This window comes from Myodes glareolus, chromosome 19, assembly GCF_982192425.1.
Source record: "Myodes glareolus chromosome 19, mMyoGla1.1, whole genome shotgun sequence".
Lineage (NCBI taxonomy): Eukaryota > Metazoa > Chordata > Mammalia > Rodentia > Cricetidae > Myodes > Myodes glareolus.
Window position 1 is genome coordinate 5,864,563 of NC_142044.1, and position 19,070 is coordinate 5,883,632.

Genomic DNA, 19,070 nt, shown 5'->3' on the forward strand with positions numbered 1-19,070 from the left:
TTGTTGTTGTTCTTTGTTTGGTTGTTCAGTTGGTTGGTTTTGGTTTTTTGAGACAGGGTTTCTCTGTAGCTTTGGAGCCTGTCTTGGAACTAACTCTGTAGAAAAGGTTGGTCTTGAACTCACAGAGATCCACCTGCCTCTGCCTCCCGAGTGCTAGGATAGAAGGTGTGCACCACCACTGCCCGGCTAGGCTTATGACTTTAACTGTTCCCATCAGATATGGCTGCGCCACCCTACTAAAGTTTTATAAACTGCCTAAATATTGAAACCTATGCATGGAAGAGCCACATGGTAGGATTTATCAAGGAGTTAGCCATTTGGAGGCCCTAAGAAGAGCGATATTAAAAAGTGGAGGGCATTTACAAATAAACGATTGGAATGACTGGTGTGCCACAAAGATGGCTCTGTTTAAATGAATATGAGGGACTAACGATGGGAGAAAAAGCAGGGGAAAGAGATTTCGGAGACATTGGAAAATGGAGCTTGCTAGTCAGGTGAGCTGGGGAAAGGAGACAGAGAGCCAACAGCAAACTTCTGTGTAAGTTTCTGTTACCGCTGCCCCTTTTCACACAGTGTGGCAACTGAATCTCACTGACACCCTCTATAACTCAGTTATACACGACTAACAACAAGACCAGAGTGTGTGCCATAAATAAATCAGTTAGCTTCTACTAGATGATCGGATTCCTTCCGAGATGTGTGAAACCCAGGTGACCTGTGCTGGACCTCCTGCCATGTATGTCCAGGTCGCAGAGATGACCTCTATTTGAGGATTAATTCATTACCTACCTTATGTCAGGTGACATTTCTGCCTAATCTTAAGTGTCTTAGTCAGGGTTCCTATTGCTGTGACGAGACATTATGACTACGGCAACTCTTATAAAGGAAACATCTAACTGTGGTGGCTCGCTACAGTTCAGAGGTTCAGTCGAGCATGGTGGGGAGCATGGCAGCATGCAGGCAGGCGTGGTGCTGGAGAAATAGCCGAGTGGCCTACATATTGCAGGCAAGAGCACATCAACTGACTATGGCACCAAGGAAAGCTTTAGAAAAAGAAAACTCAAAGCCCACCCCACAGTGACACACTTCTTCCAGCAAGGCCATACCTCCTAATAGTGCCACTCCCTTTTGGGGGCCGTTTTCTTTCAAACCACCACCTTAAATTTAGCTAAAGCAATTTCACCCCCACTTAAATTGTTATTCCTTCCATGTAAAAGGAGCATTTGAGAAACTAAAGTAATGTAGTGTTTGAGGGAAAACAGTCTATAAGATAAAAATGGTGGCAGACATGAATTTGAAACCTGAACTTTCGAACAATAGAAGCTCACTTCTTGCTTCATGTAGGATATAAGGACATGCCTAGGGTGGAACCTTTGCTCCTTGACATCTTCATGAGTGTATTTCATTTGTTCATTTGTTTATTTGCTTAATGGGGTCACAGATACAAATACCTAATACTTCACATTTATGTTAGAAATTCTTAGTAGAGGAAATATGTTTAGCTCTAGAAAAGTCTAGCAATGTCCCGTTTTTTTCTTCCTGCGTTCTCTTGTCATATCCTTCTTTCCATCGTCCCATCTTATAATTAGATTAGAAAAACTCTCAACACTGAACTAGACTAAAAAGTGGCTCACCCAACTCCCATAGGTCAGTTCCAGTCCCGTTGGATTTCATAACCCTGAGAGACTAGCATTCTGCCCAGTGAGAACTCACTCCAGAGCAGCAATGCACAGTCTCTGCAAGGTGGATTGACTTGGGATCTTGAAAGAAGGGCAAGAGCTGGCAGGTTGGCTCCACAGGGTAAATGTACCTGCTGCCAGGCCTGGGGACCTGGGTCTGATCCCTGATAGAAGAAGACAGCAGACGTGCAAGTTGTCTTTTGACCTCCACACATGTAAATGAAAAGAATATAAAAAGAGGGGACAGTATTGGACATCCAACATGCTGACGGTCTTCCTTCATCTCGGTGGTTGATTGGCAGAGGAAACAAACTTATAACAGGAAATTATGACTAACACATTATCTAGATGCACAAATATTAGCTAAGCAGATATCCTAAACCAGGTATTTATTGGCATATTTTTAAATGAATAATATTTTCTCTAGTGGTCAATGTGGAAATTTTATATATAAAGTGATTCAAACTAAAGCTACTAGCATGGTCCAAGGAGGTAAGGGAAGTACAGCTATGTCCATGGACAATGGTTCTTTACCTGCCGTCAAGAGTTAGTTCATCGTCTACGGAGTCTGGGAGGGACATAGCCGGGTGCCGTATGGTAGCAGGGCAGGTTCTCCGAAGTTTGCCTCACATCCACTCTGACTTATTTTCTTTCTGCAAAGTTTGAACTGTGATGGTTCTTGACATGCTGTAGAATCCTGCCACACAAGAACATGTTCTTATTCTCTGAAAAATTTCAGTGATTATAGAATGGAGATGTTTTATTTTATTTGTAATAAAGCCTTTAAGGTAAATTATAATACATATTGTTTTTCAAAGTATGACAGAATCTGCCTGTCTCTGTCCTGCAGTGCCGAGGTTACAGACATGCTCAGCCATGCCTGGCTTTTTACATGGATGCTGGAAATCAAACTCAGGTCCTCATGCTTGCAGAGCTGAGCTGTCTCCCCAGCATCACTGTTAGAGGACAAACATGATTTTTTTTCTTATGGAAATAGAGAGGTGGCTCAGTAGGTAAGAATACTTGCTGATCCTGCAAAAGACCTGAGTTTGGTTCTCAGCACCCTTGTGGCAACTCACAACCATCCATAACTTCACATGCATGGGATCTGATGCCTTCTCCTGACCTCTGCATGCAGCACGCACACGTGCATACATTCGGGGGAAATATTCATATAAATAAAACAAATAATTGAGAAATTTTTAAATGTGATTTTTATTTAGTGTTCCTCTTTCAAAAATGTACATTTTCTTTTTACAAAACATTAACAATTAGTGGTCTTTTATAATAAGAATGGTGGAAATGTGAGTTGGTACCTAAAGTTATAGGAAAAATTGCATGTCTTTAATCCCAGCACTTGGGAGGCAGAGGCAGGCGGATCTCTGTGAGTTCGAGGCCAGCCTGCTCTATAAGAGCTTGTTCCAGGACAGGCTCCAAAGTCACAAAGAAACCCTGTCTTGAAAAAAAATATAATATATATCTTTTAATATTTTGTCAGAGAAGGTTTATATTATTTTAAATGCTATATATACTTGTGGTAAAGCCAGAAAAAGAAGCTCAAAGAAAAATGAGTTGGAGAAAAACCTGTCACTGCCCATGACATTTATATATAGAAATAATTGGCTTTAGTCAGTTTAATTGGCCTGAGACTCAAGGAATAATAAGGATCAGTACTAGTACAAAGATAAATGAGTATTTTGAAAAGTAAACAATCTATGTTTTCTTCAGAACTAAATGCTGGGAAAGAATTGACTTAAACTGAGAGCAAATTTCTCAATTGACTGATAATGTATGTCTTTAAGGAGGTAGAGAGAAAACATCAGCATTATGTGATATTGAGAAAGGTGGTTTCGAGATGGCTCAGCGGTCACAAGCATTTGCTGCTCTTGCAGAGGACCTGGGTTCAGTGTTGAACCCACACAGAAATAACACCAATTCTAGGGCATTCAGCCCCCTCTTCTGGCTTCCTCAGGCACAGGTCTGCATGTGGTGCGCAGCCATACATGTAACCAAAACAATCATACACACGAAAGAAATGAACACATTTTTCAAACATGTCTTCCTGCGCTGAAGTTATTTCACTGTAAAACAGAAGAATCTTAGAAACTTAGTTTTTACATTTTTCCTCTGATCCAAAATTAAAATCTTTTTAATTTGCTTAAAGTGCTTCAACTTTTTCTAAAATTTAGTAAAATACTAGGAATCCTTAGTTTAGTGGCTTTCTCTCCCTTTAATGTCGCTGTGAGCTTCCTAGCTCGTTCTTCAACATTTAATCTTCTAGAGTTCTATACCAGTATAGCTTCCCCTTTCTTTCCTTTAATTCCTTGCTTAGATCCCTGGAAAGTGATGTGTCTCTAGTCGAATAGTTTTGTTTTTCTTCCAAGTTAGTGTGCCCTCAAAACTATCAACTCCGTACCTTTTCTAAACATTTGTTTCAAATGACATCCTTGCAAGTTTTGACTACTCCTCTGGACAATATTCCTCTGTTGTCGCCTGTGACGTTTGCCACTGTCGGTGTCCACGTGGCTCTTCCCTTTGGTCTCTTCTCTTCTTCCCTGACGGATTCCATGAGCATTTTCTCTCCTCCCACGCTCAGCTGACCAGCTTCAGCTGCCCTCCCGTCTTCACCTGCCCCTTCCTTCTCAAATATTTATTAACTTCACCTTTTTAGCCTGGACTAGTCCCCCTAATCATTTGACCTGAGAGTACAGCTTCCTCTGGAACCACTAGGTCAGGAGATGACATCACTTCCGGTGTGGGTCGTTCCCTAAGGCGGCACTCCTCCAGCAAAGGCTTTGCTCCCTAAGCACTTCAGCCTCCTTTTCGGGGAAGGCAGCCGTGAAACTTTTGTAAGCTAAGGACTTAGCATCACTGCCCCTTTCCTTCGACACTGTGTGATTCGGTTCAGCCGTACTACCCATCTTTAAACTGGCCGTGCTCTCAGTTCTGTGTCATTATTTATAATATTCTTCCCTGTGTGTCACCATTCTTACCCCGATTCAAGACACATGTTCGTAAACGCCTTCTCTATCTCCTATTTTCAAGTCTCCCAGCAGTAGAATCTCTTAGCACTGAGTCGTGCGTCTCTTTCCTCTGGCTGCTCTAAGGGTTCTGGTCATTTGCTACATCTTCAACATAGTGACTGTTTGGCCCTTCTTGTTTTCACTGCAGAGCTACAACAGTCTGCAGGCCAAGTGGAGTCTACACGCTAGAGAAAGACGCTCTTCTGCATAGAATATTAAAAATAAGCATTTGCTTCGCAAAGACTGACTGGAGGCCATTCTCTGGGTGTGAAGGAAAACCAAACACTCTCTGTTCCCTTCCGTTTCAGCCCCCTTGTGCAAGAATGTGGAGAAGAGACACCGGTTCAGCCCCCACTCTCTCCCTTGGGACCTGACACCAAGTAGGTGCATGGGCGACGTCAGCTAAGGGAACCAGTTAATTGGCACCGAGATGTTTACTGTGGTTGAAATTAGCTGAGTCAAGAAAGGTTTGGTGGCCAATAATTCAAGGGAGAAAGAGGCAAATTAGGTCTTGTCCCTGAGGATAATAAATTATTAGCTGATATCAGAAAATATGCAGTGCTTTCAAGATACATGTTATAATGAAAACATTTTAAAATTCTGGCTCTTGTATAAGTTTGATTTTAAGCTAATAATGAATGAAAACAGTGACACTTCTGCTTTAAAATGAACATTTTAAATGTGGTTTTATGGGAGTGGGGGTTGTGTGTTTTATATATATGTACATGCTCCTGTGAATCACATGTACGTACCAGTGCATATGCATGTAATTGTACATGTGTGTGGGGGGGAACCAGACATGAAAATCCAGAGCTTCTCTCCACTGCTCTCCCCCTTACTTCCTACTCAATCTGGCTAGGCTGGTTGGCCAGTGAGTTCACAGACCCACCTGTCTACCTGCAGTGCTAGGGTGACAGACGCACACTGCCGTATCCAGCCTTAATGTGTTCTCGGGGCCTCCAGCATTTAACCAGCTAAGCCACCGTCACAGCCACGCTTTTGTTTTTCTTATTTATTTATCTATCTATTTGTGCATTTAATGAAATAATACAGATAGAATCTGTCAAAGCATAACCAATATAACAGAAGACATTGGCAATAATCATCTGAGTCTGGCAAAACAGATAGTTAGGAAAGCTGCCGCTGCCAGGAGCCGGGAGTTTAAGACTAGGGAGTCGTCTCATCTCACAGCCAGGGCCAGCTGGGCAGTGTAGTAAGACCACAGCTAAAAAGCAGCCAGGATAGAGGGAGGTAGTATGAGCAAAACCCTGAGTTCACAAGTTCAATCATTTTCATAAGTAACTCTCTACAATCATGGTAGAGAGAGGATATATGTTTCTAATAATTTAAGAAAATGCGAATAAATTCAGAGAAATAGAAACAGACTGTTTTAAGTAATTGTAAGTGTCCAACTAAGGATTTTTCCTAATTGCGTTAATGATTTGACCTTCACAAAGATCAGTTTTGAAGGACGGTATCCACAATCTCTCCAGAAACCTTTGACAGTGTGTGCCTCTAGAGATAAAATACTGGCCTAGACCTCAAATCTTCTGGCACAACAACCTATAGAACCTGTGTTCTTGTGGTCTCAGGCCTCGGCTCTGGGGTAACCCCTGGGTTGCTCATTTAATAAGAATAAGCATTTCGAGCTGTGGTTTTGGTCTAGCGCATCCAGTCTGTACCCTGTGCTTTCAGCCTGTGTAGCTTTATAAAGTATCTCACAGCCAGCTCTGGGCCCACCGCAAGGTGCATGACTTGGTTGATGTCCTTTATGCCTAGATCATTCTTACTGTACATGGTATGGCTTCATCATTCAAGATTTAGCTCAATTACTCTTCAGAGAGCTCTCCCTAAATCACCCTAAAATTTCACCCAAGATTTCTAGTTCACCATTGTCTCTTTGATCTGTATTTCCTGTGTCACACACCACTATTTGCTACAATTATCTGTTTATTATCTTGTCCCGTGGAAGCATAAATGAAAGTTTCGTGAAAACTCCCGTGAGAACAAAACCAGCCTCATAGTGGCTACGAAGTGAACCTATTTTAAAAGGATGATCAACCCAATAATAGTAAATCTTAAACTTTAAGGTTGTGTCACAATTGAAATCAAATTATTGCTATGAGAAAGACTGTTTTTTCATATACTTCGGAGAGATTTTCATCAAGGCTTCGCTTTATCATGGTTTCTTGACATGTTAAAATTTCAAATCAAGAGTTCATTCTTCTAGTTGTTTTCTTTGATTTTTGAGATTATAATATAGTGATATCATTTCTACTCTGCCTTTTCTCCCTCCAGTCCCTACTCTATACCCCCTTGGTCTCTTTCACATTTATATCCTCTTCTTCATTATTATAGTGTGTGTGTGTGTGTGTGTGTATTCCTATATGTAACCTTTCAGTCTGTACAGTGCTACTCATGTATGCTTTCAGACGTGATTACTTGATGCTGGATGACCATTCAGGGTGCTCACAGTCCCAAACCCACACCAAGACCTGTGTGCAACAAGGAATGCTGAGTGGGAGGAATAGTTTTCTCTAAAACTATTTTTAAAATAAACATTTAAAAATGTTTTTCTAAAGACGTTTTAGTTATTGAAATTTTACATCCTAGCTTGCTATTGAGAAAGGAATCTCAGAAATTCCGGACTTCACATGTGTCCCTTAGTTGATCTCAAGTAAATAGTGAACAATTCTGAGACCCTGGAACGTTGATGGCTTCCTGCCACAAGACCCAAGACTTGAACCCTTAAAGATTCATTGCTAATGACTATAATCAAGACAGATATTTTTGGCCAAAAATACTTTGTTTCTTGGCTAAATATTCTTCTGCACCTCTGGCCATTATCTTTGTGGTATATACACATACTTAGCCTCTCATCACGCTGAAAATTCTACTCAGATATATTGTATCAGTTTAATAGAATGTATTCACATCCAGGGCATCCAATAAATATTAAAATCTTAAACTTTAAACTTCTGTCATAACTGAAATCAAAAAATTACTCTGAGAAATTCAGTTTTTTTCCAATGCTTCAAAGAGATTTTCTCCAGTGCTTGACTTCATCAAGGTGCCTTGACATTAGAGTATGGAGTTCTGGTTACGCTCTACAGGCGTTCTTTACTTGATCTTAGCTAAAGGCCGAGAAGTGATCTGCCAGCGTTCTGAGGCACCCAGCAAACGATGTCATCATTTCTATCCCCATATTGGTGATAATTAGTACTCCCTAATCACTGTTCAGTAAATGGTTACTATTGTTCTTCCTTAGATGGTCATTTGAGCTAAAGTGAAGTAAAGCTTAAAAATAGTAAATTAAACAACTTTAAGTTGCACCCATTAGGAGACGAACGGTATGTAAGGCGCTGAGGTTTTTAAATAAGGGAACTTGAAGCAGCTGCAAGATCCATGCAGGTTCTAAGGTAGAATTCTAGGTATGACTCTTTAAGACAAAATGTCTGCTCAACAGCTGCCAAGACTGCAATTAAGAGTGAATTACAGGGCCGAGGAGATAGCTCAGTGGGTGGAATGTGTGCTGTGCATGCACAAGCCCTAAGTTTAGCCGCTCAGCACCCATGTGCAGGCTGGGCACAGCAGCTCACACCAGTAATCTCAAAGCTGGTAGTCAGAGACAGGAGGCTCCCAGAAGCCGACCCAGCCAGCCAATCTTGCTGAATTGGTGAGAGACCCTGCTTCAAGAAACAAGAGGGAGAGCAATTGAAGAAGACATCCATCACCCGACTAATGCTGACTCTGGACTGGCTACATGGATACGCGGGCACACACATCCCCACATATGAATAAACCCCACAGACATCTACATACCTGAGCTTTAATCTTAACAGATTGTCTCTTCACACTTGACACCCAAGAACGGAAACAGTGGGAAGGAAAACAAGGTGTGTCTTTCCGGGTGACAGGGCATGGGAGTTTAGCTAATCCCACCTCCATTGTTCTCCATTGTGTATCTTCCCGGCTGTGCTTTCCACACCCGCTGTGTTGTGAGCTAGCCCTTCTGTGCCTCTGCCTATCAAAGCCAGAGATGCACCATCTGCCAAGTCTTTTGTAAGTTCCTCCTCACTTCCCAGATTTCCACATCACGAAGTCCTCATTTACTGTGAAAACATCTTATTTACAATGCTGTTCCTATGTCCATGTTCTTACAAATCATAATTTTAAGGCTAAGCTCCTTAGCTGTATTTTTTCAAGCCTATCAATTACTGTACTCCATCCAGTGTGCTCGTATCTTTGTATGCTGTGTACATCTGGGCAGTATTTAAAGGCTTTGTGAGAAGGAGATATTTCTTTCCTCCAATGATGCTAGATTTGGCTTTGAATTTTACTTCCTGATTCATCTTAACAGCTCTAACTTTGTTATTAAATGGATCGTCTGCATTGACAGTTTTATATGCCTAACCTTAAAACTGCAAAATATGTAAGGTCTGTATTTTCTAAAGCCAACCCTTAGAAAACACAAACAAAGCAACATTTCGAAATAGGGGAACCCTATCTAGAACCGGGCCTCTGCAATCAGTCATATTGCAACTTAATGACCCAGCAGATAGCTAGAGAACTGTTGTCTTCCACTCATGGGAAGAACAAAGAGTGAATACTGTTGCTTCTGTGGAAAACGTGTGCTGTTGGCCCTGCTTGCTCTTCTCTTTTGCCTCCTCTAGTGTTGTCATTGCTGATTCTTTTTATGTTTGTTCTGGGAAACCAGAACAGAAAAAAAATGGATATTTTAAACAAATACTGCTGGAAAAAGCTAAAACTCCTTTTAGTTCAATGATATCTATATTCATAGGTATTTCCTAAAATATTTGCCATATATTTATATTTTTTACTAAAATAATCATTTCTGAAAAAAAATAGTTTTGTTTATCTTTATATTCCCTTTGTTCCCTATTATGTACCTAATTGGATCATCTCATGAATCCAGGCTTCCCAGACGGCCTGGTCTAACTGTCCAGTTTTCATTTCCTGTTGCCGTGATAAGACAGCCAGGCGAAGTCCGCTCAGTGGAGAAGAGCTTAGCCCACAGCTCCAGCTCACAGACCAGTGCAGTATAGTGGGCAAAGGGGAGGGGCCACATCTGCGTCAAGAGCAGAGCGCATGAACGCTTGTGTGCTGTGCTCAGCTCCCAGGACCCAAACAGACACCGGCACCACCAGTTTCAGCCAGTGTCTTTCCACGTAAACTATCGCTGTCGAGAAGATCCCCCACAGACACGCTGTAGCGTCTGCTTTGTCCCGCAAAGACACCACACCGGACTCTTCCCAATGCAGTTTAATCAGGAACCTTGAATAATCTTCTGACCCTGGGGAAAGCCAGCCCACAGCTAAAATAGCCTCTGGGTAGCTAACCCCAGCATGCTACGTGGGAAATGCAGATAGGTCCAGAAACAGAAGCAAGCCAGATTCTTAGCCTTAGCCATGTATGGAGTTGTTTACAACCTAGAGCCCTCACCATGGGGGGGGGGCGGGGTGGAAGGCAGAAGCCAGCGCCATCCATAAGGTGCGGCACAAAGCAGCTCACTACAACACGCCTCCAGACAACCTATTCTAGATAATTCCTCACTGATACTGCCTTCTAGGGTTTTAATTTGCCTGTGTCCTCTTAGTCGGGCAAATCCTTATTTAATATGTGAGCCAGCAAAAGGAAGCCACAAATATCTGCTTCCCATCCCCCACCAAGAATATCTCATGTTAGTATTATTTCCATACACAGTTTCAAAGCGTAGTCTTCCTTACTGATGAATGATTTTAACTAGACATTAATAGACTCATTCCTTTGTTTTACTTTGTTTCCTCTAGATTGTTTTTACATTGTTATTAATTTTGTAATAAATATAATTACACCTAAATCTTTACTCATTGAGTTACCTTAGCTTAAATCCTGAAAGTAGAATTTCTAGGCTAAATATTGTTTTAAAAACTATTTGATTCATGTTGCCAAGTTTCCCTTCAGAAACCTATCAGTGAGCCAGACACAGAGCATGCAAACCTGTAGTCCCAGCAGTTGGGAGGCAGAGGCGGGAGGAATGCCCACAGGTTCCAGGTCAACTTGGTGTAAATACTGAGCGCCAGGTCAAGCCAGGGCTTTAGAGCAAGACTTTGTTCAAAGCAAAGAAACAAACATAAAACACCATATAGCCAAACTAACAGGAAACAAACAGGAGTGAGAGACACTGGCTCACACCAGCGTTGAAATTTATCAGATTTCAAACCCTGAACAGCTTATCCTCTGACTTCATTTCTGGTGCGACAAGTCCATCCTCCCAACCACAATGACAGTTCCAGAAGGCCACCCTGTGTAACCATTCCTTACCACCAGGGAGCTCAGAGTGAGCGTTCCCAAGCACAGCATCTGTCTGATGGTTTTAGTTTTAGGTGAAGCCTAGTGAGGGAAGGGCAGGATCCTCCCCAGCCTCCTCCTCCAGGTACCTCAGTAGCCTGCAGCTGCTCAGAAATGCAGCCCTGCAGATGCTCGAGGTCACGCTTAAGTGGGAGTATGTCTCTGTAACAGTATTTATCTGTTCATCTACAGATTGTTTCCATAGGTTCACTGACCATTTTTCTTGATTTTGGTTATGGCCTTTGTACCATCCCCTGTGGAAACTGAGATGAGAGATTGTGAGATGCAATAGGAATTATTGTGCGTGTGACTTGCCTTCTGTGCAGTAGAGTAAGGTGTTGCATGGGCCTATGGAACTATGCATAGTGCTATTAATATGGCTATTAAAATATAAGTTTTTATTTTAAAGTCTTTCTCTCAACAGAACTCTGGCCTTCTGAGGTTATTCTTTTCTGATAGGAGCATGCTCTAAAACTCAGATGTTGTTGGGTGTGGTGGCACACGCCTTTAATCCCAGCAAGGACAGCCTGGTCTACAAAGCGAGTTCTAGGACAACCAGGGCTATTACACAGAGCAACCCTGTCTTGGGGTCAGGGCGGAGGGGGGTACCTCATATGCTAAACGTGTGTGTGTGTGTGTGTGTGTGTGTGTAGTAGTAGTAGTAGTAGTATAGCCTCAAATCCATGGCATAAGAACTTCTGGAAAGAAAGGTGTTTCATGATACAGCTCTTCCGCTCCTCTGCTTCACAGTGCTCTGTCTATGGAACGTTCCTGAATGATGGCAGTGGTGGTGAGAGCTGTGAGAAGGAAAACGGAGTCCTTGTCGCTCTTGCTTTGAGCCTAACACTCCACCCAGAGCCTTCCTTGTGGTTTCCCACTCTTTAAATAAAGAAACTAAGTTGCAGAAAATTGAAAAGGTTCCTCCAAGGTTGCATGGTTGTCGCCAAAACTCAAACCCTGGTGTCTTGGGGTCAGCACTGTATACTTTGCAACAGCACCATTTGGCTGTAATCAACCCATTTAGACACTTTAATCCCTTGGCATTCTTCAATTCTGTTATAAATGTCATTCTCATAGATGATGCTAAATACATATAGTACATCTTGAAGGGCTCTAACTTCTCCATATTCCCTAACGTTGTAATTTCCATTTATCAGCTTTCTCCCTTACAAATTATTTAAAATGAATATTCCTGTTTTGTAGTTGATAATCCTAGGGAGCAGAGTAGCCCTAATTGTTTATCAAAATGTGTCAGAGAGGTAGCAGAACTGGGCCTCAACGGGATGACTGCCTTCCACATTGACTCGATTCTCTCATTTTTACTCAAGTATAACAATCCCACAATTGTGAAAACTGTCAGTGTGTGGTGTTATAAAAATGCAAACACTGACTTTCCTCTCTTCCTTGTTTCTCATTAAATTTAATTTGAGAAATAAAATAGTTCAATGTAGTTTTACATTTTCACAATGGCCTTTTCCGTTTGCATTTGTGGAGAAAATGTACAGATATTGTTTCTTGACTTTTCATTCCTTTCATTTCTTACTCATGTGCGGAACGGTCCCATTCTGAGGACCAAAGTCAAGCACAAACTGTGACTCTCTAAAACCAGCTCGTAATGATGACATCTAAACAAATTTCCCAGTCCCTGGAAAACAGGCTGCTTCTTCCACGTGGTCCCAGATTTATGGGGAGCAGCTGGGGAGCCTGTTTGCTGATACTCCTCCCCACCCCACCTCCAACAACTCCTCAGTATCTGGGAAAATCCCGAGTCTTGTCCTCAGTTTACTCCTCTTGAGGTACTGGTTTTGCAGTGAGTCCATGGTCCACTTCCATGTTCCAGTGAATCATTAATTTCTGACTTTGTCTAAAACTATGAGGGTAGTCTTTATTTTTAAAAACTTGGATTACACCAATAATTACAAAATTAAGTAAAGTGAAACACCTTTTTTAAAACATAAAACTAATGAAAATATCTAGCCCTCTTAGAATATCTGACCACTATTAAATAAGCTACTTAACACTCAAAGGGCACGTGGACTTTGCCACAGCCGGCTCTGAAAGCCCCTGAGTTTCTGTGTTTGTTTTCCTCCGTGACCGGACCCAGTGCCTCAAGAGTGGAAACCAAACTGAGAGTCTGACTTGGTGCATTGTTGCCGTCTGTGTTAGAGTTGTCTGGATAGTGCATAGAACATACTCAACACTATGCTACTGGAAAACTTGTAAATCCTAGAAATCCATTCCAGAGATGATACAGTTAGATCGTTGTGTTCCGGATGTTTCATCTAAAACGCCTCTTCTGTCTTTTCCTTTTCCACTCTTGTCTTCGTTGGTAATGATGCCCCGGCTGACAGTGTCTTTACATCCAAAATGCAAAGCAGACAGATGGGCATGCCAGGGAAGAGCATGACCAAGAGCAGCAGCGTCAGTGGAGACATGTGCTCACTGGAGAAGAATGACGGCAGCCAGTCGGACACCGCGGTGGGCACCGTGGGGACCAGTGGCAAGAAGCGACGCTCTAGCATTGGGGCCAAAATGGTAGCTATTGTTGGGCTCTCCCGGAAAAGCCGCAGTGCGTCTCAACTCAGCCAAACCGGTAGGAATTTTTATGTTACTCTTGACTTCATATTTGAGTTGTCCGTACAATACACATTCTTTTCGTGTCGTTTTTCACAGTAATTGTGGATGATGACATCGTCCAGAGCCAAAGGAGAGTCTTAAGCTAGTTCATCTTTTTGAAAAGTAACCACAATGATTTTTTTGCAGCGATCAAACAGCCTGTTTCAAAGTGAATGGTGGCCGATTTTGAAAGTGTGTCTTTGCTCCTCAGGGGCGAAGCTTTGGCGGCTCCTGCCAGGTGCTGGCGCTTTGCGAGGCCCCTTTGATCAGTGGGACGTTTGCTCTCCCTTAGGTCCCTCACCGAGGAACTTGTTCGTTCCCAACAGTTTGCAATGGAGATGACGCCTCCTGTTGTGTTGATTGCAGACAGCCTAACTTTCTTTTCCTGTTTGTAAGCGCCATTAACAGTACTATCCATTTCCTAGCCAAGGCTTCATTTCCTTGTTAAAACTTCAAGCACCAGTTCTTCAGCTGCTGGGAGGGAAGGATTTTTCTGCTGACAGTGAAGATATTCAAGGCTTTCTAACTACATCTGCAAAAATAAATTATATACAGCACTCCTATTCAGAAAAGCCACTGTTAGCAATTAAGAATTTTCTGAGTCAAAACATACCCCTTTTTTCAAATGGATGTTGCTAATTAAACCCTGGTATCTTGAAAATAATAGCATATCTTCTATTTAAACAAAGGCATGTAATACGGTTGTTCTTTTATAGTAAAATTAATTATAGGCAACTGGATTAAATTTAAATTCTGTTTGGATGCTAGGGTTTTTGTTTTGTTTTTCAGAAATTGGAGTGTATATCTACAACACAAAATAATTTAAGGTTGTATTAATTCTTGGACCCGACTAATCTTGGTTTTGCAAGCCATACTTTGATTATGAAAATTGGGCCTTGTGTAATAGCATCATATTGAAATAGTTATTTGATAATATTTTTTGAATTTGAATTCTGGTTACTGCTTACTATATTATTGTAGGTTTTGTTATAATTTTGTTTGGTGTTTTAAAGTGCTATTTCTCATTTTTATATAGAAATGTAATTTTAATTTGCAGATCCATAGGTTACCTTTAAATGATTTAAAAAACAACTAATACTTATACATGACTAAATGTGTTGCCATAACAAATGTTGGGGTTTTGACTGAGAGGTGTTTTTGTACTTTCTAGCAAGTAAAACTTTTATTGCAATTCCAGTTTTAAAACTTGCAAACATCTGTAAATCTGAAATTGCTCTAAAACTGTCCGTGTTTTAAGAAGAATTAGAAACACACACAGATAGTGGAGGGAAGTGGGTACAGAAAGGCAAAGCCTTGGTTGTGGCTGCGTTAGGACAACAGGCAATCCAGTTGTTGTTACACCGCAGGGAAACCATGGCAACATGCTTTGGGCGTTCCAAAGAGCCTTAAGAAAAACCACTAAGGAATGAAGAGAAGATGCTATGGGCATTTGACTCAGGAGAAACATTATACAGTGTGTACACTTTTTGAAACATCACATTCAATTAGCATATGACCTTCCTATTTTTATGTATCAGTAAAAAATACATTTACTTTTTATTTTAAAACAAGAAATAAATCTAAAACTTTGATAGTATCTAGCATTGGCCTACATAATTAGTTACACTTACTGAAATTTTTGCAAACATTGAACACTTACTGTGTATCAGGTGTTTCCAGCACAAAGGCAAGCAAAGCTCACTTATCTCAGGATGCTTAACACATAATCCGAGACAAACATTCCCCGCGTGGCTTCCACAGCCTGCCAGAGGTAGAGGCACACGGAAGACGCACTGGGCCTGCAGAGGACGGTTCACAACCCATCTAGAGCTCCAGGAGTAGGTCCTGGAGAAGATGGCCCCTGATGGGCGGTATCGTCTCCGTGATTACAGTGACCACGAGCTAGGTTCCGGCAGAAACCACAGTGAACAAAGTCTCACGGTGGATATGTGGTAGAGTGATTAAAGTGTGCAATGTAGACAGTAAGTACTGGCCTAGCTTTAGATCAAAATGAGCACGATGGCATTCTTTCAGACTTTAATCCCGTATTTATATTCATAGCTATGAAGGATTAGCTTTTCCATAATGAAGAAAATATACATGATATTACATAGTAGCTTTCCTTTTTGAAAAAAATGGAATTTAAGTAATTGAATATAATCAATATTTTTCCACATGGTTTTCTAAATATTTCTGTTCTCTGCAGAAGTTTTGTTCATGTTTGAACTTACATTTTATCACAAGAGTGTTATGTCAGAAAAACAAACACACATGGGTCTTTAAACAAAGTCAGAATAACCATGGATTTACAAAGTATACATAGTGGTTTCATTAACAGCAATTTACTAAGTAGTCCTGCTTTCCTTGATAACCCTGCGTAGGCAAACACAGTTCTTTTATTCCAATATTGATTACTAATATTAACTCTCAGATAATGTATTATACCACACAGTAAATATATCCATATCTATGTGTGTAAATATGTAGGCTTCAGAATGGCTTCAGAGGCTTTAGAGGCACTAGTATTTCCAAAAGTTTCAAAGAGGCCTGAAGGGGAGGCAACTCACAGAAACGCAAACTGAGTTAGGAAGGGGCTGGTTGATGAGAGCAGAGGTCTGCTGGGGTTGCGGATGGGGTAGGGCTTGGAGAAGGGCAGGGCCATGCAGAGACGGGCCAACTAGCGGGCAGACTGGCAGCGAGTTCAGGTAGAGACGTGGGTCGAATAGACCATGGCAGTTCAAGTGGAACTCAGCAGCAGCCAGGATGAAGCTAGCTGAAGCACCTGGAGCAGGCACTTCCCTGCCAATCGGTCACAGTGGTCTCCATGGCGTTCTCATTATGGGCCAGCTGAGGGAGTGGCTTCTGCCTCAGGCAGGTATCTTCCCAGCCTGGTTTGTCCTGGTAAGTTAAATATATCCACGAATCTCTACAATCCCAACTTCCTTGATAAATGTGTAGGTGGCACCCTTTCTGCTTTTAGGCACAAATTATTTTTCAGTCCATGCCTTATGGGCGGTGCCAGACAAATGGTTTCTGAGGTTGTCCATCCCCCTCCATCCCCCAGACAGAGTCAAATGCCACCTGTAAAATGGAGTTTCTCAGGGCAAGGCACATCTGAAAAACCACAGTGTAACTTAGGGTAGCCCTTAATCTCATATTTGAAGGACAAAGACAATACGAGATTTCTAGTAGTGCTCTTATTTTGCCATCAGCAAACTTGAAAAACATTCACCTTCTTTAATCTGTGTACTTATTTGGCTGACATACGTAAGGAAGTGATAAACTCAACAAGTGCATTTGAGAGAGAGCACCAACAGACATCTGATATAGATCACATCTATGAGTTAATCAGCTATAATGTTTCAGTATAATTTATTATGATTAACAACACAATTTCTGTTCCTAGATTAGATAAATACATCTTCAAAACTTGAATTACTTTCCTCAGTTTAATAAGCAGTGGTAAGAACACTTTGTGTCTCTAACAATGAAGCAAAGAAACAAGCAAACAAAAGACAAAACGAGTCTTCCTCAAGATCTCATAGTAATATATTAATAATAAAACAAATAAGAAGTGAATTCATTGCTTAATGATGTCTTAGGCTAGGCAAGTTTCTTTTGAAATTCAGTTGGTGGCAGTGTTTGGGAAGCATTACAGGTAGTGTGTCCTTGGAAGTGTGTCCTTGCTGGAGGTGTGTCCTTCCTGGAGGTGTGTCATGTTGTGGTCTCAAAGCCCAAGCCATTACCAGCCCTCTCTATACTTTGTCCTTGTGGGTCAGCACCATGGCTGCCTGCAACTGTGGACTTTCCTCCTTTGGACCTCTGAACCCAATTAAACACTTTGTTTTATAAGTTGCCTTGGTAGTGGTGTTTCCTCACAGCAATGTGTGGTGACTAAGACACAACACACGTGAATCCCGCACATGTGTGTATCTGCTATGTAATGTCTGGACATTTGCATTAAACTGACATTACTGCCATTCTTTTTCATAAGATAGTAACCAGCTTCTAGCTTTTACAGGTCAATCAAGATTAAATGTTACCTGAAAAATCTTATAAGAAATGATTAAAAGGAGTATTAAATGATTAACTATTGTCTCTTTGAACTCGGTCATAAAGTCAAGCACAAAGGACTCCTAGGTATAAAGCTGCCTGCTACCTTCAAATAATAAACTAAGAAAAATGCAAGTGTACTTTTTTGTTTATTTGTTTTTGTTTTTGAGACAGAATTTCTCTGTGTAACAGCCCTGGCTGGCCTGCAACTAGCTCTTGCAGACCAGACTGGCCTCGAACTCACAGAGATTCGCCTGCCTCTGCCTCTCGAGTGCTGGGATTAAAGGCCTGTGCCGAGCTGCCGGCTGCAGGTGCAATTTTATAAACTGCTGTAGACACAGAATACACGTAGCTGTGCTCACTGTGTATTGTTGTGAGTTCCCTGAGGATAAGGCCTTTTTTTTCCCACTTGAGAAAAATAATCCAAGCTTTAAAAAATGGAGTTATCTAATTTAGATGCAACTGAAAAAGTATTGTTAATCATAATAATAAATTTTACTTAAACACATTATAGTTGATTAACTCAGAAGAGCAATCTATACTCATATATCTACTGGCCTTCTCTATCTTGTTCATTTCTTTTTTACTATCAAAAGCTGGCTCAGTAGCCGTCTCTAAATCAAATATTTGTTAATTATATAACTGGCAGCCTGAGGCCAAGCGACTGCTAGAACAGTGCCTGTGACTGCATTTCTCCTAGGACTTGTCTCCCGCGTGGAGAAGAAGTATGGAAGTGGGCAGAGTCTGGGTCTGAGAGATCGTGTAAGCTTTCATGGCTGTTGTAACTGATCACCCCCCAGTTAGATATGACATTCATCTTCTACTACTCCAGAAAATGGGTAACCATGACTTTAAGGTGGAAGGAGGGGAAAACCATTTTTTAAATTTCCCAAACCCAAATCTACGTTATGTAAGTCATAATGCCAAGTAAGAAAGAAAAATTTTCATCTGCACTGTATCTGTGGACTTTTTTAAGTTTTTAAATCTGTGATTTATTGCTTTTTAAGGTCATTGCAGTATTTAACAAATTAATATGGCATTGAGGTTTAACCAATCTAAGATCTATTTTTGGCTAACGGTACATTCAAAGATATTGAGAGGAAAAATGTCACTGTGTTAATGAAATGACAGGAAACAGGGCAAAGCGAATCAGAAGCAGTGTGTGGAGTTTATTCCTCTGTTTAGGAGGTCACTTGGTGTGGTGGTCAGCATATGGTGGTTGAAATGGTCACTTGGTGTGGTGGGCAGCCTGTGGCCTCCTTTGCACTAAAGCGGCATCTCCTGAAGCTCCTCTGCAGACCTCAGGTCTTTGGATGCCACCCGCTGTTAAACAGAGCAGTGGAGTTTC

The 19,070-nt window shown here is 41.3% G+C and overlaps 1 protein-coding gene across 49 annotated transcripts in view; it reads left to right on the forward strand.

Annotated features, from left to right (window-relative positions):
• The window catches only part of Rims2 (regulating synaptic membrane exocytosis 2), a 431,117-nt gene that overhangs the window by 354,255 nt on the left and 57,792 nt on the right, over nt 1-19,070 (forward strand). For 23 of the 49 annotated variants that reach the window (XM_085679037.2, XM_085679024.2, XM_085679028.2 and 20 more), the window contains 2 exons: nt 5,011-5,082; nt 13,405-13,646. The exons of 14 other annotated variants lie outside the window; for them this stretch is intronic. In XM_085679037.2, coding sequence (XP_085535163.2) covers nt 5,011-5,082; nt 13,405-13,646 — 314 coding nt within the window. The remainder of the gene's footprint in view (nt 1-5,010; nt 5,083-13,404; nt 13,647-19,070) is intronic. 12 more of the 49 variants (XM_085679030.2, XM_087898752.1, XM_087898749.1 and 9 more) reach the window with 1 other exon arrangement.